Below are 19,872 nucleotides of genomic sequence, written 5' to 3'. Positions count from 1 at the left end.
GGTTTACTGAGGGCTACACAGGCGGAACCGGCGGTGCTGCCCACCTCCTCCGGCACTGGGGCATCTCCCAGAGAGGGCTGCAGGCTCGGTTTGTCTCTCCTCCCCCACGCCGGGGGGAACCGGCCGGTTTCCCCAGCCGGGGTGCAGGGGGAAGGACGGGGAGGAGCAGGGAGGGGACCCCGCGCCCCGTCTCTGCCCCACAGCAGCCGGGTAGCCCTGTGCCAGCGGTGCCTGCACGAAGCTGCCAGCCCCGTCCGTGCAGGTGCCGTGTCCGCGCCTCTGGGGAAGGAAGGAAGGAAGGAAAAGAGGGAGGGAGGAAGGAAGAGAGGAAAGATGGGAGGGGAGGGAAGGAACGGAAAGGAAAGCCCGTGATTGACAGCTCCAGCGAGCTCCGCTCCGCTCACACACCCTCCGCCAAAGTTTCCTTTCACTCGGAGGGAACTTTTCTGTTGCCATGAAACTCGGGAGTTTTGCAAGCGCAATCTCCCTCCCACCCCCCCACCAGCCTCTTTGGGGCAACCGGATGGAAAAACTCAAGTGGCACCGGGATGGACCGTACGCGGGGATGGCCCGGAGCGCCCCGCCGGCAGCCAGCCCAGCCCGGCCCCGCACGCACCGCACCGCACCGCCGCCTCCCCCGGGCTGCACCGGCGTGCTGCTGCGGGACAGCCCCTCTCCCACCGGGACGGAGCGCACCCGTGCCCGGTCCCGGCGGGGCAGTAGGCGTTCTCCTTCAGGAGAGGGCTCAGAAGCGGAAGATTTTGTCCGTTCCTCCCCACTCCGCTTCATGCGGGAGGGGTGTCCGTGCGGCGCGGGGTCGCTCCGTTTCCAGGCGGTTTCTCCAGGCTTGGCATCCACCAAGGGAGCCCCAAATCTCTTTGTGCCTGGGAAACTCACGACTCTTCCCCCTTCCAGCACAGCGTCCCGCCCCACTCCTCCTCCCCCTGCCCCCCGGCGTCCAGCCCCGATCCGCCCGGCCCCGCTCCTTCCCCCGCGGCAGCCCCGCCGGCCCCTCCGCACCGCGCAGCCCCGGTTCCCCCGGCCCAGAGCAGGTGCAGGGCCCCGGAGTTGCGGGGCAGCGGCTCCCGGGGACGAAGCGGTGGTGGCGGGGGGGTGTCCGGTATCACCAGTCCCGAAACGCCAACTTTTTGGCTCCCCCCGCCCCCCCAGCTGGTCGGTTACCGGCGTCGGGGCTGTCGGGAACCGCTCGCTGATTGGCTGCCGCCCGCTCATTTATAGCCCGTCAATCAAATCCCCCCGGGATTGCTGCGCGCATCGTTCCGTGCTGCCCGCGGGAAGCGCTCCGCACCGCTCCGCAGGCGCGGCCGCAGCAGCAGCAGCACCAGCACCACCGTCACCTCAGGGAGCGGCGCCTCCGCCCGCCAGGCAGAAAAAACTTCCTCCTCCCGCAGCAGCCGCCCAGGCAGGTTCTTTTCCTCTTTATTTTTTTTTTGTTTGTTGTTTAACTTCCTCTCCCCGGTCTGGTGCCCGCCTGCCCGCCACCCTGGCGCACCTCTTGCCGGCTCCGGCCATGTACAGCATGCTGGAGACTGAGATTAAGACGCCGCAGCCCACGCCGGGCAGCGCCGGGGGTAACCCCGCTCCGGGGAGCAACGGTAAAGGTGGGGGAGGCGGCGGGGCCGGCAACGGAACGGGAGGCGGCTCGGACCAGGACCGGGTGAAGCGCCCCATGAACGCTTTCATGGTGTGGTCGCGGGGCCAGCGGCGGAAGATGGCCCAGGAGAACCCCAAGATGCACAACTCGGAGATCAGCAAGCGCCTCGGGGCCGACTGGAAGCTGCTGAGCGACGCGGAGAAGCGGCCCTTCATCGACGAGGCCAAGCGGCTGCGGGCCGTGCACATGAAGGAGTATCCGGATTACAAATACCGGCCCCGGAGGAAGACCAAGACGTTGCTGAAGAAGGACAAATACTCGCTGCCCGGTAATCTGCTGGCCCCGGGAGGGGGCAACGCGGTGAGCAGCCCCGTCGGGGTGGGACAGAGGATTGACACTTACGCTCACATGAACGGCTGGACGAACGGGGCTTACTCGCTGATGCAAGACCAGCTGGGCTACAGCCAGCACCCGGGCATGAACAGTCCCCAGCTGCAGCAGATGCACCGCTACGACATGACGGGCCTGCAGTACAGCCCCATGATGTCCACGGCCCAGACCTACATGAACGCCGCCTCCACCTACAGCATGTCCCCCGCCGCCTACGGCCAGCAGCCCTCCACGGCCATGAGCCTGGGCTCCATGGGCTCGGTGGTGAAATCCGAGCCCAGCTCGCCGCCTCCGGCCATCGCTTCCCACTCGCAGAGGGCCTGCCTGGGAGACCTGAGGGATATGATCAGCATGTACCTGCCCCCGGGGGGGGATGCCACAGACCCTTCCGCCCTGCAGGGCAGCAGGTTACACAGCGTCCACCAGCACTACCAGAGTGCCGGGACTGGCGTCAATGGGACCGTACCACTAACTCACATATAATAAACACTTGGCTGCTCCGGACGGCTCCCCCCGTCTTAATCCCTAACCCCACCACCGCTCCCTGACTCCACCGGGACGTACGGCAGTGTTGCTCGGTTTAGCAGACTCAATACTAACTTTTGGAGAAATTTTAAAAAAGGAAATCCGTTAGTTGTGTCGCTATTTCATTTTTTTGTTTTGTACAAAAAAAAAAATTACTTGAGCAAGCTGTTCTTTTAATAGAGCACGACTCCTGCCTCCTAGAAGCCGCTGTGAAGTTTTCAAACCACGGCAACTTCTTTCCTGGTTTCTCCTAAGTTGGGCACTGTTTTATTCGCTTAAAAGTTTTTAAAAGATCTTGCATCTTTCCGTTTGATTTCTAGCGTTGCAATGACATGAAAAAAAAATACCCGGCGGGTTTTTGTTTTTAAACTCGGTCGTTGTGGTTTTAAGTGTTTTGTTCTGCCCATCTTAGAGTCTCGCTTGGTTTCTATCCACAATTTGTAGTTTTCACGAGTTTTTAACTTTATAGTTTTGTTCCTTAAAAAAAAAAAAAAAAAAGGGGGAGGTGGGAGAGAGCTGTGCGGGTCGCAAACGCATTTCTTTTATTTATAGTAAGTGGTGTGTCTTGGTTTTTCTTAAACTGTAAACTTAATGTAAATTGATTTGTGAATTTTACTGTGAACCATGTTTTGACATATCAGATGAAGAAACGTTTTAGTTTTGTTTACCGGATTTCTTCCCAAGAAAAAAAGTCATCGAAAACACTCCTTCCCTCTCCATGTCCCTAGTCCTCGTTTGCTTCCTTCTTCCGAACGAAGAGAGATCAATAAATTTTATATCAGGCACGTCGGCGGTCTCCGGGCGCTGCTTTGTGCGGGGGCGGGCGCGCAGCCGGTCCCTCCGCGGCGGCGGGGAGAGCGCGGAGCCGGGGCAGCGGGTTCCTCGCCGGGGGTCCCATCTCTTCTCCGCCGGGTTTCCGCGGCTGCCGCGCCGGGTATATTTTATTTGGGGCGGGGGGCGCTGAGAGTTGCTCCTTCCACTTGATTTTCTTCTCCCGAAAAGCGGGAGCGGGGCCGGGGAAGTGTCGCCGGGCTCCGGGGGCTGCAGCTCTTCCCGAGGCACCGGCCACTTGTTGCCTCTCCGCCCGGCTGCTGTCTCCCGGCCGACGGGGAGGGAAGGGGGTTACAGGTTTGCGCCTAAAATCGCTGGGGTTTGTGTATTTTGTTTGTTTTGTCTTGGTTTTTTGGTTTTTTTTTTTTCTCTAGAGGGTTTGCCTAGAAACTCGAGCTCATCTGAAATATTTACAAAAGTAAAACCCAGTGGGGAACTCTTAATTAGACTCTATTAAAAATGAATGGTTACAGGAGTCCCCAGAGGAAATAAATAATTCAATCTTTTCAGTGTCTTTTTAGTCTGGACAACTTGTATTTTCTTTCCTTTATTTTTTTTTTTTTTTTCTATTAAGGGTCTGCGTTATTCCCGGTTGTGTTTCTGTGGGCGCTGCGGAACGGCCCGGAGCTGCAGCCCCCGGCGGAGCCCCGGGGGTCTCCGGCCTGAGCCGGGGGAGCGCTTATCCCTCTCCCTCCTCCCGGCGGCACAAGCCGTGTTCCCGGCTCCTCCTGCCTCCGAGGGGCGACCCCGCCGGGCTCCGGGCTCGCCCACCCGGTAGCCAGGGCGCTCTTGCGGGCGGTCAGTGCATTTCGCCCCACAACCCCAAACCCCCCCGGAGCCTTTCGTTTGCTTCCCCTGACCCTTTCGCTGTTCTCTCTCAGGACGGGAGGAAAGGGAACGGGAGGGGGCTTTTTGTTTGGTTTGGTCACAAGGGGCCTGCTCTCTTCGCCCCTCAAAAACAGCGGCTTCGGGGAGACTTTCCTCCTCCCGGGATCTTCGGTTTTCCCTCCCCCGCTGCTCTCCTGCCTGTCTGCCCGCTTCCCACCTTCCCACCCCGGGATGTCCCGGCAGCGGCACCTGCCTTGTTCTCCGCCGGGAATATACGTTCAAACTCGGGCAGGGTTTTCCTCCTGCTCTTCCTATATGGAAAAAAATCAATGTTCTGCAAACCATAGGGAGAGTCTCTTTCTGTAGGGTGGGATGCCTGGCTCCCAGCCACACGGGGAAGCGCCGGGAGCAGCTGCTGCAGGTCCTCAACCCGGGGAGAGACCCCGGGCCCGCGCACGTTGCCCTCTGCTCAAACGAGCCCCTGGGGCTCCCCACCCTCTGGTCCGTGCAGTAAAGCCTCTGGCATCACACATGCTCCCCTCTGCTCAGGAACAGCCGTGCTGGACCGGGGGTAATCACTTTGCAAATGAGAGCCCGGTGTGTTCAATACCCTCAGCTCAACTCCTGCCTTAACATTTCTGGTGAAATCTGGCCAACCTGTGTCGTTGCCTTCTCCTGTTTGCCCTTCAAATAGGAGCCAGCATTACTAGCTCTGAGGAGAAGCAGCCCCATAACCCGGAGGTCTGAGAGAAGGTGGTAAGGCCAGGTGATGTTGGTACAGTACATGGATATATGCTGGGGGGGGCAGCAGCAGGTCCCATTTCATCTCAGCTGGGGGTCAAACTGCTCCCCAGTGCTCTCCTGAACAGGCAGCACCAGGACAAGCTCTGGGAATGAAAGTGTGATGATCCTGTTCCCCGAAAAGGCTCTTCCACAGCCCCGACAGAAGTGCGGTGCAAGTCTGACCAAAGTGAGGGCTCCTGAGCAGGTGAGCTGCTGCCAGCACTGCAATTGTGTGTGTTATCTTCAGAGTTGAATTGCAGGTGCATCATTTTAAGTAGTTGTTCTCTCCATCTGAGTTCTCTGGAAGTGGCTTCTCTGCTATGTAAGGGGAGAAATACTGTTATTCCAAGGTTTGCAGTATTTGAGTTGAAGTTATCCTCCTTTGTGATAAGTCAGGGCCTAAGCAGAGTTTGCGAGCAAGTCCCTGCAAAGTCATAAAGAGATGCTTCTGTATAAACTACCCTGTTCTCTCTGAAAGCTCATCTCAGTGGTTTGGCTTGTGGATGCTTTTCCTGACAAAATCCTCCACACAGTTTTCAGCTTTCTGGGGCTGAACTTTATCCTGAAGTTCCTAAATTGTGGGCAGAGCTTGTGGAAAGGGTTGTAAACAGGGAGACACTTCTGGGTGGGGGAGAGACCCATTGCACACCGAAAGCCATGAACTCATCCTTGTACCTAACTGTAAGTACAGATCCAACTTCTTCTTCCCCGACCACGAGTGTATTTTCCATCTGAGAGCCAATGGCACAGAGGGAGACATTGCCTGAAAGACAACTTTTTTTTAAAGAGCAACAGAGAAATTTGCCTCGGGAACAAATGCGGGAGCATGTTCCCTTTAGAATTAATGGAAGTATGTTTTATTTGTACTAAACACAATTTTTAATTTTTCATTTTATTCTGGACGTAGGTACACGCATCCTGCCTGCGTTAAATCTAAATGCCTTCTGAGCAATGCCCGGGTGGGATTTCATGCTCCTGCTTGTGTGGGAGGGATCAGAATCCAGCCCTTAAATTCCCAGGGAGAGCAGGTGAAGTTACAAACAGTTGCTTAGGAGAGATGTTTCCTCTCTGGAAGATGCATCTGCACAGGATCCTTCTCTCCAGAAATCCACAGCAGTTTGTGGGATTGGGCTGTGAGTGAAATGCTGAGTTACTGCGTGTGCAAAATCATTAGCACAATTATTGCACTGTTAAAAAGCCCTACACCTTATTCTAAAACATCTAGAATAAATGCAAGTGCGCTTGTTGTCCATAGAAAGACTGAACATCGGCTGTGGAGACGCTAATGATGTTATCGTTTAAGTGTAATGACAATATTTAGGCTTTTGAGTTAACACTTTTTTGACTGGAAGGGTGGAAGATCACACTTGGTGCTACTGTTAGTCTGTCAAAAAAGAGCATATTGTGTTACACTTTGACGGTTCCTTCTGATGCTAAAGAGCTGCAGAGTTAATTTATTTCAACAAAAATTGGTAAGTGAAAATATTTTAAATTAAAGTTTTGAGACAGTCTGGAGTAAATTCTAATAATTAGCAGAGGAACCTAGGTTTTTTTAAGAATTTTTTTTTTAAACATATTTTTGTATTTCCAATACTTTTTGCTATATGAAGAGATGAATATTAAATTCAGTAAAAGGCATATGATTAGCATAAACACACTGAAAGCATTTATGAATCAGCACTTCCCCATATCATGTACGAGACTAAGAAAGTACACTTTTCAGGAACATCAGAAAGATAGGAACTTGTCTAACTATCTCCCGATGTTAATAGAAATATTTAATAGGAATGAATACAGCGGAAGAGATGAAATTAGATGATGTTCAGGGCTGGAATGTCGCTGCTATTCCCAATGTCTGCAAAAGTGAGGAGATTGATATGGCTTCTTTTCTACCTATATACACCTTTATCCTAGATTTATCATAGTCAAATCCCGTTAATTTGCATGGTGCAGATCCAGATTATTTCTATGGTAAACCTGGAGTGAGAAAACACAGAAATCTTAAAGAGAAAGGGATAAAATTTGAATGCATTTCTTTTAAGGAAGGAACGGAAGGCTGTTATTGCAGATATGTTTGCATGGGGTAATTTAGTGGTTAGTGCAGCTTAAGTTTTCCAGAATAGTTTCCCCTGTGCTTCTCTATCATGACTTTTTACTGATGCTGCTGGATGCAAATAAGAATTGCAACACAGTGACTTATTTCACAACAGAAAATGTCCTCAGAATGAGGAATTAATTATTCTTCGACGTGAACACCATTCACAGCCAACTTCTTTGTGCTGCTGGTCAAGTAAACAGGATTTCAGATTTGCCTCCTCCAAAGACATCCTCAGAAGCTCTTTATCCATGTTATAATTCATATTTCCAGTTTCAAAAGTGAGATCTGTTCCTACTTAGGGGGTTGCAATGCATGTGAGCGAGTGTGTGTGTGTGAGAGCAAGCGAAAGAGCAGGGTGTCACACTGAATCCATAAAAAGATGTATTTATACCTCCTCTCTGATTAAAAAAAATAAAATAAGAAAGTAAATACCACTTAGATGTTACTTAAATCAGTGCTGTGCTCAGGATGCTCAACTATATTGTTGTTGCTAAATTCAATTATACCGTATTTATGCCAAGTTACTTTTATTCAGTAATACATAAAATTAAGCTAAATCAATCTGAGCATGATTTGGCCTGATTTAAAAATGCTTGTGCTAACTGAAGTCTCTGATTCATGTCCACCTGATGCAGGAGTTGTGGGGGTTTAACACGTTGCTGCCCCAGAGCTGTTTGCTCAGTTGGTCTTCTGGAAATCACGGCACTTTTTTCCGTGCTTTGGCCATCACAGTTCATATGCTGGGGGACTGGTGCAAACTCACCTTGGCTTGGCTTGGCATAAGCCATGCTGCTTCCAAAGACATGCAAAGTGAGCCAGGTCCTGGGAGCCCCAAATTGCTGTGTGTATGTTCCACGTGCACAGATGCCAGGAGCTTGGAAGAGTCAGGCATAAGTGGGGAGGGGCCTAGGAACAGGAGGGAAATTAAACAATGTTAAAAACTTGTGAGCCTCTGTCATTTATCTCGTCTAGGGCTTCTGATTGAGACTTCTGTGGCCTTGGTGAGCTTTTTTCTTTGTCTCCGTGAAGAATATTATGCACCTTTTCTATACAGGCCATAGGAAAGAGTATAGCAGTGATTGCACCAAGCCTTCAGGATTTCCCCTTTGTACTAGACTCAGCTTATTCATTTCATGCATCATCATTCACAGCTTGCTGTGCTGATTTCAAAAATTCTATACATCTACTTGACACAAAGGGGAGAGACAGAACATAGTGCTGGACGTGCCTTAGGTGCATGTAACGACTGTTCTTGAATGCCATTTGCGAGGGAAGAAATCTTGAAAGTCAATGGGAACTTTGCCCATTCAGAGTTCAGGATAAGGCACTTGGCATTGATTTCATTTTCATTGTACTGTGCTGCCTAGTCAGAAAAGCTTCTCTTCCACAAAGTTAAGAAAAGATATTTTAATCCAAATCATTCTTTTCTCTTTTTTTCTTCTTTTTTTTAAATTTTTTTTTTATTATTTATTTCCTTTGAGATTGACTGGGCAGTTTTCATATTCCATCCTGTAAACAGAAAACGTCGTAGTAGGAACTCCTTTTAAAAAGTAAGTTATTCTTTCATTATTGAGCAAAAAGTTCCTTTCTTTTGACCTTTACTCTGTTAAACAGGTGAACATTTGTGAAACCAGGTGTAAATTTTTTATGAGAGTACCAGAGCTGGGATAGTAACTGAATTAATTGTCATGCCCCTAAAGTAAAAGGAAGTAAAGGAGCTGAATATACAAACTGTCAAACGTATGCATCAAGGTAATCCTGTGTAGTTTTCCAGGCATTCGGGAGGTGCTGCAGTAAGGATTAGCCCTGTCTGTGCTGTCTCAAGGTATGTCCTAAGAACAGTTGAAGTCTTCCTGACTTGATTGATTTTGTCCAGAGCGTGCAATGTTGTAACAAAAGGATTTTGTCCAGAGCGTGCAATGTTGTAACAGAAGTTTTTTTTTTAAGCTGTTCTCAAACTAAGGAGGCTAGCTTCTTGAAAGTATTTTGCTTTCTTTTCCAATAATTTTTCTGCTCCCTGTTCTCAAACTAAGGAGGCTAGCTTCTTGTATTTTGCTTCCTTTTCCAATAATTTTTCTGCTCTTCTTCCCTCAATAGCTTTCAGTCTGCACTTGTGTCAAAGGGGAATAATTCTAGCCAAGAACAAGTTGTTTTGATTTGAAAGTCCTGTGTAAGCAGGTACTAATAATTTTGGATTAATCGTGAAAGGAAATAAGGATCCTTTTGTTGTTTTTTGTTTAGACAGGAGTATTACAAAAAGATTTGTTAAGTATATAGACTGTGGTTGGCATTGAAAGATCTCCTGCTGGAGATTCTGGAGTAGGAAACCAGGTTGTTTTGGCCTCTAGCAGAGGACTGTCTATCTGTGTGCTGGAGTTACTTTGTTATTCAAAGACAGACAGCCAATTAACCCTTGGAGGAGACTTGTGAGATACAGCGAAGCATGCCAAAATCTGGCAGATCATTTGGATTTCCTGTTAAACTTCTCCTGCAATCATTTTCTCTTCAATTATTCAAGAGAGGACTAGAATTTAGGCCAAGCCTAAGCAGATTTCAATAGCACTGACCAAGCATTACATGAGATTTTGCAGTCCTATGTCTGATTCCCATGCTCTGATTGTGCTTGGCTCCATTTCCCTCCTTGATCCTGCCAAGATTCAGAACCCGGATACGAACACAGCCTCCACATCTAAGGGAGTACTGACCATGAGGTCCTACTCTTCTTTTGGAGAAATGCATTTTCACTGGGCTGTCAGAATGTCTGTTCAGGATGCTGCCCTGGTACACACGATCTTGAGAAAGTTCAATTCTCCTTACACCGAGGTTTCATCATGGGAAAATCCCTCCTTCCCTAACAGAACCACTGATCTCTAGTTTTCATCCAATTGTATTTCCAAACAGCTTCACACCAGAAGCTTGCTGTAGAGCTTAGACAATTGCTGACAAGATATGAAGATATTGCTGACAGCATGATATTGCAAGAATTAGGTGCTGAGCACCTCTGTACCTGGCTCAGTACAGGACTTCAAGAGGAGAAAGAGGGACTAATGGAAAAGACTGCCCAGGAGTGGTGTTGGGAAGGCACTGGCAGACCTTTGGTCCTTGATCTGCTTCATCTTCAGTGCAAAGTAGGTATATAAGTAGCAAATGTCCTTTTGTCTGTATCACTCTAGGGGCAAGCCAGTCTGGGTTGTGGGAGCATTGTGAACTGAAAGCGGAGTTTCTGTGTCTGGAAGCCTCCTTGAAGCCAGGAGGAGGAGGAAACCTTGATGCTGAAGTCAGGGCATATTAACTTTTTCAAAGTGCTTTGTGTTTATAGCACTAGATTGTCTGCTTTGATTTGTGACAGGGAAGTAGGTGAATGTGGTCTGTGAATGAGAAGCAGTCCACAGGGTGACCTCCTTGGTGAGTTTCAAAACTGCGATGACTGTTACCAACTCATAAAAGAATTTCCTGAGCAACTCCTAGTAAGAACCACAGCCGGTTGTAGGCATTCAGAGCTCTGCCTTGGCTTGTCCATAGAAACACTGGGGAGAGAAGCAGCAAGTGGAACAGACATGAACAGACCTTCATCACCTGGGAGATAAGAAAGTCAGGGTTATAAGCACAGGACTAAGCAGCTCAGGTGGGAGGGACAAGGTTGAGTTTACCTTGCCTACTTGATGAGAAACAAGAATGCTTCCAAAGGAGGAGCAGGTGACTTTAATAAATTGCATCACAAATTTTGTTGCAAAAATAACCCTTGAGCATTTTCTATTTTAACATGCTTTTGAGTGTGTGCTTTTCAGAGGACGAGGACTTGTTTTCCCCAACTTCTAAAGCATTAGGTGTGATTTTGACGATCCCACTCATTCATATATCTAAGCAGGTTTAATCACCATTTGTGCCTGTCTTAATTCCAGCTCCAAAGACTGGCAGCCCAAAGGGAAGTGTGGGAAAGCAAATAGCAACCCACAGCATGGGAGGCAAGTGAAAGCTGTGGCTCTGTGAAACGCATTGTTCCAGCTAAACTGAAACCCTTTCCTTTTCTTTGAAGCCTTATAAGGCAGCCTTCATGATCTGCAGTGGTGCATGTGGAAGGGAGGACTAGAGACAGAGCACCAATTTAAAAGTAGGCTTTTATGATTTAATCACAAATATCATTCTCTTGCTGCAGACACAAGAAATATGCATATAGAAAATGGCATTGTGACAAATAGTACCAAGACGTTTTTTTTCTGAGTACATTGAGTGGAGGCTGGGCAGGGAGGTTAGATGTAAAAAAGGAGAATGATACAACTAATGGAGATGGAAGGGAAGGCCCAAAGATAATGGGATGAAAGGAGTTTATCACCTTGAAACATGTGTGTTTCACTTCTGAGGATTATTTAAAACTCTGAAGAAAACAATGCAATGTTGTTTTGTATTTAAAATACATCTGTATTTTCTATGACTTATAGTTACTTTTTCAGTATGCACAGTGTGACTGGAATGTAGCTTATCCTTACCTTGAAGTGTGAACACAACAGAAAAACCAGTTGTAGCTAATGAATGAACAGGGACAATAGAGATCTACTGGCATTTGTCCCTAAAATCTCTGTGTGAAGGGGAGGACAGGGGAGCTTTGGGAGGGAGCTAGCCCAGATCTGCTGAATTTCGATGAGGATTTCTGTAGTTTGTCTCCCATTCTGGTTGGCTGCATTATTATTTATTTCATCACTCAAATTGTGGTAGGTGCTGCTTGCCTTACAGTATGAATAACAAGCTGTTGGGCTCAGTAGAGTTCACTTATGCAGTAGGCGAGAATAATTCCCTCCTCTGCAGGAACTGCTGGGTAAAATTTAATAGTCTTGGCTCTGCCCCAGGGGGTTAGGGTAAAGGATCATAATGGTCCTTTCTGAACTTAAAATATATAAGTATATAACAATATCTAAGTACATACCAGGGTTGTATCCCGGCCACAGTACAGTCAGCGGATTCCCCCGACAGGGTCTTCTCTTGACACTTTTCAGTCTAAAAGCTTAAGAAAGACACAGCATGGAGCAGCACGACCACAACAGATGATGTGAGAGAAAAGGCAAACTACTAAAAGAAGGTCCTGTAGTTACTTGGCTGTGTCATATGGCATACATATGTGAACATATACCCTTTGGCACAGGAAGCATCAGTAGATTATGCATAAATGCACACATTCACATACATTCCCTTTTATCCCCACAACAAATTTAATAAATTATTGGACATAAAAACTGCTTAAATAACAGTTGGATCAAGTAATACAGAACACAAACATACACTGTCAGCTCCCTATGTTATCCCACAAATGGTGCTGCTGTACTCACGCTTCTTCATTTGATAGCACTGTTCATATTCATTGTTAAACTTAACCTGAAGAGGGACATTGGTAACAATTATTTGGTAAAATTTGACTGATCATTAACTGAAAAGAGCAACTTTTTCACCTCATTCCTTTGGTCCAGTGAAGTACGTCCTCTTCAGATTGGAATATTTGTTAATAGGATCAGTTGTTAAATGTTTGACAGGCTCCTGAGGTAAAAGGGAAAGGGAATAAAACATCTAGCTAGTGCTAATAATTCTGATGGCTGCATACCAAAGAACTCATTAGGATTGCATCGTCTTTAGAGCCAATAGGCTAGGAAACTGGTTTTTATAACCAAAATTTAGATCATGTAGAAACTGCCATGGGTATCAGAGATCCTTGGGATCTGTGTATTTGTGTCCTCGCTGGCAAGCAGAGAAGATGACTGATTTCACAGTCCAGTAACGATTTGTCATTTGCTCTTAAGGAATCTCTCAGATGTCATGGCTGTGACAGAGACACTGTGTAGATGTACAGGAAGAGTGTGTGCTTTCAATTAAAGAAAACTAAATCAGGTAAAGGTAAAGAAATCAGGATGTTGATGCAGTCTTCCCATGTGTCCATACCTGGGATATAGCATGTGTGTCTGCAGCACGTTGTCAGTCACAGAGTTGGAGAAGTTTGAGATCACAGCTGAAAAAATCACTTTGGGGCAAGAGGTCTGGAAGACATTCTCAGGGGACATGTAAAGAGGTGGTTATACGTGGGACTATGTGATGGCTGGTGAAGGGACTAAGAAGTCTACATAACACCCAAAAGATTCAAAAAGAGAAACTAGTTCTGCTGGGTGACACAACCAGGGTTAGATTTAAGGAGGATTTTATCAAAGGAATGCCAGGAGAATAAAAGTCAGACATGCAAGGTTCCCTCCAGCAGAATGTTTCAGATGTTAAAGCAGGACTGGATAAAGTATCTGTGAACTGCAAAGAAGAATTTTGTGTTGGAAAAAGAGGAGATGAGTGTTTCGTGGCTGTTCTCTGCAAGTAATTTCTGTGAGTCAGTACCTGTAGTTAACATAGACTGGTCAGTTTGACTCGTGTTTCCAGTAAGTTTCTCTTCATTGCTCTCTTGTGTGAACTCAGGCTTTGTCTGAGCCAGAGCACTCAGTCATTTGTGAAAGACTTTTTTTGCTCTGATTGAAACATACGTGGTCAGGTGTGTTCCTGAGTGTCATGGAAGCCTGGGGGTGCTGTACTGGGACAGAACTTGTGGTCTGATAATAAGTCCTAATTTTGGGGTTGTTTTCTTTGTTAGATCTTTGCACTTTGCAAAGAAAATCAGCGCAACTCAGTTACGTTAGGAAAATGGTCCAGGGACAACCAGCAATGCAATGGCAGAGCCAGTAGTCATGCCTTGTTTTAGATCGATTCTCTGTCCACTGTTTAGAAGAGAAATTTCAGAACTGGGCTTATTATTGTCCAGTCTGCAGCATTTTCTTATGTTGATGATGGCTCCAGAAGAGCTCCAGCAGCCCTAAAAGGGAATTGCTCCCAAATTTCTCCTTATACCTCTACTAAAGGTTACCGGCCTTGGAGAGGGAAGTGTATATATGTCAGCTTTTCAGCCACTGCATACCAGCTTAAACAGATTGTGTTTTCAGATACACTGGACTACTTGTGATAGAGGGCTGGTACACTTGGTGTGTCGTATAGACTTTGTCGCGCTGGTAAAGGGACAGTAGAGGGTCATGTACTTGTTTCCTATTTTTTCAGCAGTGAGGACTGCCAGAGCTTTTCTAGGGACAGCCAGACTAGTAGTGTGTGAGGGTGGCTCAGCCACTCAGTACTCTCTGAGCCTTCTTGGAGGCTTTGTGTGATGGCTTGGGAGATCTGAAGGATTTGCATGCCCTCTCTGGCCCTATGTGCATTTGTAATTTGTGGGAGGTGATTAGTGCTACAAGCTAGGTGGAACTTCAGAGACCAGCCAATACAAATTCAGTCAAGTATTTTTAATCTAAAGATACGCTTCCTCTTCCCAATAAAAAAGCACACTTAAATGTTGAGCTTAATTGCACTAAAAATATAATCTCTTGAAGTGTGTATTATGCTTTTCATTAAACACAAAAGGCATTTTATGTGTTTTGCAGTAAAGTACACAGACGAATCCTAAAGACCAGGAAAGATACCAGGAATTAAAGTCTATCAGTGTTACCTTGCAAAATTTCTAAATTATGGGGTTTTGATGTAAGTTTCTTTTGTTTCAATCAATTCTGTGGTGAGGTAACTTGTAGCTGAGTTTGCTGCTGGTTTGATGCATCCGTTGAATCTACTAGCAGCTGCAAAATTCCAGGAGCCTGGCCTTTTCATGATTCAGTGACCATGTAATTGGCCATGGGATTTATTCAGCCTTTTCAGTCTATGTGACCCTTCCATACAGCATCCTCCCAAAACGTCCTGGTTAAACTCTGTGGCCTTATGTTATGCATTCTGAATGAACAGCTCACAATTTAGAATCCATTTTCCTTGCATATACAACCAGATAAAATATCATAATAATGGCTGACTTCTTGTTTGCATCATTGTTAGAGTTTCAAGTGTAAAAACCTGACTTTAAAACATAGTGAACTGGGCCTTTGTGAGCAAAGGACACTGGATTTGTTGTCTGTGTCTGCTTTGGGTGCTGCCTGGAGTCAACTGACATCAGACATTTCTGCAAGCCAGCTACTAAATGGACCATCAGGAAAGGGCACAAGCACATGCAGAGGGATAAACAGTCAAGCACATACTGTCTTAAAGTCTTAAAATACTGTGACTTAATCGTTTAGCAGCACCATTTGAGCAGTTTCAAACATAACTACTCTGGGGAGCCATCTCCCTTCACCCTCTGGGTGGGAGCCCTGGGTGTGGGAGGAATGCAGGATTGGGTGCTTATCTCTCCATCTCGTCTCTGCTGTGTTTTGAGTTGGTAACTTGAGTGGTGATGTGCCTGGAAAAGCCTGGCTGGGGGAGGTCAGCTCCTGCACTGATTGGCACTGCTGGGAATGGAGGTGGAATACATATGGGGAATATAGTTTTTGGATTGTGGTCCAGATTCTTTATTCTAAAACCATGTAGTATAATTGAAATTACATACTTTCACTTGCATGATGTATGTCTTTAGTAAGTCAGCTTTATGGAAGCAATGGGTTCACAACTAAGACTCTACCCAGAGGTTATCAACTGTGTGAGAGTTGTTGCTTCTAGCACTAATGGTCAAGATTTCGATCTCCTTTATATGCTTTAGCGTGGAATAACGAGTTTTACAAAGGTGTGGCTGAAATAAAAATTTACTGTAGGTTTCACTTTTAAGGCCTACAGTGCGACAGGATTGCAACTGCAGTATCACCCAGGAGAACTCTGCAAAACCACCAAAAGTGCCTTTTACATGTAAGAATTAAAGCTGTTGTAGGTTGCTTCAGGAAAGAAGTGGGACAAGAGTGCCTTTAAATGCTGCAGTTATTAAAAATGTAAATGGAAAAAAGTCTTATTGATTCTCGAACTAAGTCTGATTTTTTTTCAGAGCAGTAAATCTCATCCTATACCTGTTGTTGCTGATTTAGTTTGGAGGAGGTGAAAAGTGATGATAGCAGTTACTCAGCTACAGAAGCATTATTGGTGTCTCAGTGAGCAATGAGTGCTGTGTGGTATGTGAATGGAGAGTGCAAGGAGGAAGAGGTGTCTCAGTGAGCAATGAGTGCTGTGTGGTGTGTGGAGAGTGCAAGAAGGAAGAACTTTGCTCAGGTCTGTGGTAGGTGGATGGTTGACCAGGACTGAAATACTCTGGCAGCCAACAGGACTGTCAGAGAAAGCATTATGATGGTGTTTGCCACATGTTACTCCTTTGAGTTTACTGTATTTGCAGCCAGTGTTAGTGCATCCAAAATCTTTCTTGAAATGAGCACTTTTAACCCTTGAGGATCAGCCTGAAACCCCTGTGATGGATTGCTCACAACCGCTTGGCTGGTCTGCTGTTTTTCATGCTTTCTTCCTCTCTGGCGAGTGAGACAGCCATCATCCACCATGTGATGGTGAGCACTGCTGGTGTGTTAATTCACTTGAGAAAATGAAAATATTGCAAAGTGTGCCATATAGAAAGGCTCCTTTGAGTCCAAGGCTGCACAGCACCACACCTCCTTCCTTGTTTTCTGATCCCATGGGCTACAATAAGAAGGTCAACGATCCATTAACCAAACTGAGAACTGGAAAAACCTAAAAATGGGAGCTGGTTAGCTGTAGCTGTAAGGGAAAAAGGAATAATGCAGGGTTAACAGTGCTGTGAAAAATCTTAATTTACAGGAGTTTCTGAACACATTGCTTTTTAGTGACTCTTTTCTAACACGTCGTCAATTCTGTAATAGTTGCTGGTCAGCCTGTTTCACAGTACAACATTGAAAAGCACAGTTGCAGTATGAAGTGGGCTTATATAAGAGAACTCAGAAGTTTGCTCTTTTTCACCCTTAGATGTATTTTCAACATTTCTGAGTTAAAATGGCAGATCACACAAGGTGATAGCAAATGCACAATGCCCTAATTATCACTGGGTTAACCTCAAGGATGCCAGAGTGCCCCATCAGTCGCAGTAAATGAGTGAGCCATCCAGGGACTGGAAGCTGTCTGATGGCATCCTGCATCTGCATCCATATCTTAACAGGCTTTGGTTTTCCACATCACATTCCACCCAGGAATGACCTCAAATCACTGTGCAGACTTCAGTTAGTTCAGCAGCAAGTACTGGTACTCCCTGGTGCCCAGGATCGTAGCAGTCTTATAACATCCCTGGATAATGATAAGAGATTCGGCGAGATTAGAAATACGTAGCTTTTGCATAGGCTTACACATGATAAAGCCAAAATGTTCCAACCTGAATGCAGAAAGAGGATGTGTTCATACACAAAAGATAACCCAGTTTAAGATTATGCATGATAAAGCCAAAATGTTCCAACCTGAATGCGTAAAGAGAGGATGTGTTCATGCACAGAAGATAACCCAGTTTAAGATTATGCCTTTAGCTGAAGTAGTACAGCTTTTGATAAACTGTATTTTATGAATCTGCTTTAATAGATTAGAAAATATATTGGTTTTTTTTTCCACCAAAGACAGTCACTTAACTTTATTTTTCTCTTTCTACAGGTGTTTTTTTTTTACCCTTGAGAGCCTAGCAACTGATTGAGACATCCCTGAACTGATTTATTTAATTTAAAAGTTCATCTTCAAAAATCTTTACTTTAGCCACAGGGCTGAATTAGAACAGTGACTTGTTAGCTTCCACACTCAGCACCCAGAACATCTTTTGTCATTATTGCCAAGCTGAATTCTCTAGCTTTCTGGGTATCAACTGATTGAGACATCCCTGAACTGATTTATGTAATTTAAAAGTTCATCTTCAGAAATCTCTACCTTAGCCACAGGGCTGAATTAGAACAGTTACTTGTTAGCTTCCACACTCAGCACCCAGAACATCTTTTGTCATTATTGCCAAGCTGAATTCTCTAGCTTTCTGGGTATCTGGTGGATGCCAAACATTTTCACACCAGTTGAATCTTGCCCCAAAGATAAACCTCATTTTCTCTTAAACCTTCTTTGGTAAATTCTCTTCTTCCTTCTGAGCAAAAGAAACTTGCTTTCCAAGCCCACTATGGCAGGTGTAAGAGTAATGAAATTAAAATGCTGTAGGTTTTTTTGACATGTCAGAAAAGACCCAATGGTGAGATTGGGACCTACGTTTATGTTGGGGCTAACGCATCCGACACCAGTCTCTGATATACACTGCAGTCTTAAGCATTAGAGAAGATGTTAGGAAGGATGTTGTAAAAAAGCACTAAAAGCGCTAAAGAAAAAGCACTAAAGCCAGTTTTTTTTATTTTTTTTTTCTTCTTTACATCCTCTAAACAACGACACTTTCTGTGGAAAATGAATTTTAAGTATTGTAATGAAAAGTATAGAAGTGTTATTATGCTGTGACAGTTTAAGTGATGAATAATTGCAATTAATTTAACAAATATTGACTATATGCGATGACTCTTTGCGATGCCAAGCAACAGATCAAACTTATAGCCCTCGCTGGTACCTCACAAGCTCAGCCCCAGTGCAGCGAGGGGTGTTCCCTCTTCAACAACTCGGCGACAGGCTGAACAATTCAGCTGCTTGTCCTGCTCCCCTGCCTGAGATTACCTATTGCCTACAGCTGAACTGCAGCGGGGATGTGCTCCTGAACTGCTGCAATTCACAGCTTGGTTTATCAGCATAAACCACTCTTAGTCCTGTTTTATTGTTCACAGCCCAGAATATTTACATGGCGTTTAAAGGGAGCATCTCTGCAGCTTGCACTGCTGAATCCAGTGGGAATCGTTCACCAGAGCCCTCAGGGATTTACAGCACCTTTTCCAGTCCTTAAATGAAAGGCACAGAATGTAACTTTTTAGAGCTGGTAGCAGCATGGAGCATTTGAATATCGTTGCCTCGTGCTGAAATCGCTGAGAAGAGCTGGGTGCAGATCTGATTTATTCGGTACCCAACTTTGAACTGATCAGTGCAGTGCAGCCAGCTCTCTTCTGGTTGCCTCAAAGACATGAGAACAGGAAATTGTCCTCTTGTGCGCTGCTGGACACAGCCTTGGTGCTGTTAAACTCTGCAAAGCTTGTATAGTGCTTTTCAATGAATACTCTGGGGGGCAGTTAGGTTTTGTAATTCCAGTTTTAAGGGCTAGGAAACTTGGGCCAGAGGAGCCCAAGGTGCTTCTGTAAATTCTGGCAGAAGGTGAAGACCAGCAGGATTGGTGCCTTGTCCCCCCCATCCAGGTCACTAGGGCAGCCCCCCTGGGCAGTCACAGCAGAGAGCTTTCCTGGGTTGGGGCTTCTGTGCTTGGTGCTAGTGAGGGCCACCACGGACCAAGGTGTTAATGTCTCACCTGTATATGTAGAAGTGCAAATCTTAGTCGCAATCTGGATTTAAATGTTCCAGCCTGGAAGGATTTATGGGCAGGATCTGAGTGAATGGAGGCCAGCGGCGTGTTGATGGCTGTTTAAGTGAAGGGATTGACAAGGGGATCCATGGCTGCAGGCAGTGGACCAGTTTACCACTCCCAGCTGTCCACCCCACCCACATTGCCCAGGCAGCTCAACAGCTCATGAACGGGTTGCTGAGCTGCTCTGCTCCTTTGAGTGGCATTTCAGAGGGAAAAGGATGGATTTTAGTTTGCCTTAAATTGTGTGATGCTTGAGCTCAGCAGCTCATGGCTGTGCTGTCTGGGCTGTGGTGTGCTGGGGTAGCCTTGGCTGCCCCACACTGTGCCATCCCCATTTCCTTGCCAGGGGGGCTCAGCAGAGCAAGTTTTGTCCTAGCAAACAGGCAGTACTGTTCCAGTGACTACCACTAAGCAAGCAGATAATTAATGCTGTTCTAGCAACCTCGCCTGCCACACAGAAATGTGTTTTGGAAAACCCAAGAGGTACTGAGAATGATTTCA

The 19,872-nt window shown here is 46.3% G+C and overlaps 2 protein-coding genes across 2 annotated transcripts in view; one reads left to right on the top strand and one right to left on the bottom strand.

Annotated features, from left to right (window-relative positions):
- The window catches only part of LOC106895478 (collagen alpha-1(I) chain-like), a 1,987-nt gene extending 754 nt beyond the window's left edge, over positions 1–1,233 (bottom strand). Inside the window, exons 1-2 of the mRNA XM_014954909.1 lie at positions 649–1,233; positions 45–279 (exon numbers count right to left, since the gene is read on the bottom strand). Coding sequence (XP_014810395.1) covers positions 45–279; positions 649–1,233 — 820 coding nt within the window. The remainder of the gene's footprint in view (positions 1–44; positions 280–648) is intronic.
- Positions 1,234–1,275: 42 nt separating this feature from the next.
- On the top strand, positions 1,276–3,315 carry LOC106895720 (transcription factor SOX-3-like). The gene has a single exon (XM_014955331.1). The coding sequence runs from the start codon at positions 1,532–1,534 to the stop codon at positions 2,486–2,488; it is 957 nt and encodes a 318-aa protein (XP_014810817.1). The 5' UTR covers positions 1,276–1,531; the 3' UTR covers positions 2,489–3,315.
- The last annotated feature ends 16,557 nt before the right edge of the window (positions 3,316–19,872 follow it).

The sequence above is a fragment of the Calidris pugnax genome, unplaced genomic scaffold (assembly GCF_001431845.1).
Source record: "Calidris pugnax isolate Ruff unplaced genomic scaffold, ASM143184v1 scaffold38, whole genome shotgun sequence".
NCBI classification, from domain to species: Eukaryota; Metazoa; Chordata; class Aves; order Charadriiformes; family Scolopacidae; genus Calidris; species Calidris pugnax.
The sequence above is the reverse complement of the archived record's forward strand: the minus strand, read 5'-3'. Positions and strand labels throughout refer to the sequence as shown.

Excerpts from the sequence above, each read along its gene's own strand:
- LOC106895720 (XM_014955331.1), top strand. The coding sequence starts at position 1,532 with ATGTACAGCATGCTGGAGACTGAGATTAAGACGCCGCAGCCCACGCCG.